At 49.9% G+C, this 2,496-nt stretch overlaps 1 protein-coding gene across 1 annotated transcript in view; it reads left to right on the plus strand.

Annotated features, from left to right (window-relative positions):
- Window positions 1,645-2,496, plus strand: part of PERP (PERP, TP53 apoptosis effector) — a 10,282-nt gene continuing 9,430 nt past the window's right edge. Inside the window, exon 1 of the mRNA XM_021391147.1 lies at window positions 1,645-2,033. Within this exon, the coding sequence (XP_021246822.1) occupies window positions 1,823-2,033 (211 nt within the window). The 5' untranslated portion in view covers window positions 1,645-1,822. The remainder of the gene's footprint in view (window positions 2,034-2,496) is intronic.

Here is a 2,496-nt window from a genome sequence, read left to right on the forward strand (position 1 = left end):
AGGAAAAGGTTCTTCACCAGAGGGCAGTGGGCATGGAACAGGCTGCTCGGGGCAGTAGGCATAGCCTCATGCTGCCAGAGTTCAAGGAGCATTTGGACAGGGCTGTCAGACATAGGGTTTGAATTTTAGGTGGTCTTGTATGGAGCCAGGGGGTGGACTCAGTGATCTTTGTGGGTGTCTTCCAACTCAGGATATTCTGTGATTCTACGACATCAGTCAGCTTGAACACATTTAACGTGGCTGTGACAAAATCCCATTTGGTGCAATTCAGTATGAATTTATAGTCCCACATCCTCCTTGAACGCCATGTAATTCACGATACCCAGTAATTTCTTTCAGCCCTTCAGACCTCAAACATCTGCTGTCCTACTGACCTCTTTGTTGAAACCTTGAAGCTGCTCTAAGACTTGAACAAATGCGTGTGTTACATGCCCAAAATGCATGCATCCCATGTGATCAGCACATCTGCCCATATGAAGAGTTTGCACTGGTACTAGGCAATGGGATAACATGGGGATAACAAAATGGGATGTGTGTAGATCTTACTATGGAAAAATGTTTCTCCTGTGACCATGATATTGAGTGAGCACTCATGTAATATAATGGGGAAACCTTCATTTTGCTCATCTTCAGGGTGCATTTCCAGACATGGAATGGGGAAATATATGGGCATAGGGGTCCTGAGTACCACTCCTGTACTGTGTCTGGCACAGCCTGGTTGAATGTCAGAGCACAATAGTAATCAAAACCACACATTTGTTTAATGCTGATCTTTTTCAAAAGCATTTCAAAACCACACATTTGTTTAATGCTGATCTTAATGCCATGATGCGCTGTTTCCTTGTGAATAATGTCATATTCCCATCCTCAAAAAACACCTTTCTTCTTCTCATTTGCATTAAAATTGTCCAAAAACTGGGCAAGGAATTGACTATTTCAATCATGAAAAAACATATAATATTATGAGAGTTCAGTACCTAAAGCGGCTGACATAATTAGTGTTACTGACTTCAGGTAATGATAATCTGTCTTTATCTGGTGAATGGAGAGGAGAAAGATGAGCTAAATATCCGGGGAAAGGGCAGGGCTTGTGAAGCAAAGCAAGGGTTCCAAGTTTTTGCTGTGGCTTGCTACAGTTGCTGTCAGGATATCTGTAGAGGTGGGGAGAAAGTCAGACAGACTTGGGAGGGTCTGTTGGGTATAATGTAGGGGTACCATGCAGAGGTCATGTAACAAATGGAGGTTAAATGAAGGCTCATGTGTACTGAGGACCTGACAGGCAGAATGTAATTATGAGGATGGCCCTAGCCAACATGAAGCACTGCATATTTTAGGACAGCGATGTTTGGATAAAGGCATGGTGATACACTCTGATGTTAGAGATGTCTGAAGTGTCCGTCCAGGTGGTTTGGGGGTCTTACGGCAGTTGTGGCTTTTTCCCTATGCTGTCACAAGCATGGACACAGGGCCGCACCACAACCATGACCAAGAAGTGAAGTTGCACACGGGAGGGTGGCAGCTAGCAAGGAGTTAATTGTGGGACAGGAATGTAACTGCACACTCACTTAGCATAGAGGGAGCAGAGTCAGGGTGAGGAACAGGACCCAGCCCTGTGCTCTCCTCTCCATTCCTCCAGCCCCACAGGTTGCCGCCGCCACGCTTGCTCCCAGGAATGTGGGTGGGACTCCCTCCTCCCAGCGCGCTTTAAAACTCAGCTCCGACAGACAGACAGCCAGTCTCTGCTTGGAGGAGTGTCCTTGTGGCACCCACCCTTCCCTCCCCGAGCAGCTTGGGCTCGCAGGTGCCCCAACAGCCCGGCGGGATGGTGGCATGCAGCCTCGCCTGCTGGCGGTGCCGCTGGCTTCTGCCCCTGCTGCTGGGCCTGGCCATCATCATGGGTATCATCGCACTGGCAGGCCGGGGTTGGCTGGAGTCTGAGTCGGAGCCCTACGTGCACCAAGCGTCGCTGTGGGAGAGCTGCACGCGGGGCGAGCAGGACCTCAATTGGAACTGTGAATCCCTCATGGACTATGGTAAGCAGGGAGCCCGCCTGTCCCTGTCCCTCTGAGACCCCATCCTCTGATGGCTGCACCTCAGAGGAGCTAAGGCTGGAAAAGTTTGTTCAGCAAAGTGAAGGCTGTCAGCCCTTGTGTGGTGGTGTAGCTGCTGGGTAGGATGGCGTTTTCCAAGACAGAACCAGTGCTGTTTCAGGGCCTTAATGAGCAAAGAAACGGAACCTCAGAGTGCTTCAGGCATCTTTCCTATCAGGAGTAAGGAACAAGGCTTGTTTTTTATTTTTAAAAAGTTCTTTTATAACCAAAGTAAGAGAGCCAACTGGCCACGAGTCTGCTATCAGCAGCTCTGTGCAGGCTGCAGCGCCAGCGGCCTCGCCCTGCAGCACGCAGCTGTCTCGCTGACCCACTGCAGGAGAGTTCGCACTGGGCTTCCCTGCACCTGGGCAGCAGCAAAGCTGCCTCTTTGCTGGGCGGCCGGGGG

The sequence above is a fragment of the Numida meleagris genome, chromosome 3 (genome assembly GCF_002078875.1).
Source record: "Numida meleagris isolate 19003 breed g44 Domestic line chromosome 3, NumMel1.0, whole genome shotgun sequence".
NCBI lineage: Eukaryota > Metazoa > Chordata > Aves > Galliformes > Numididae > Numida > Numida meleagris.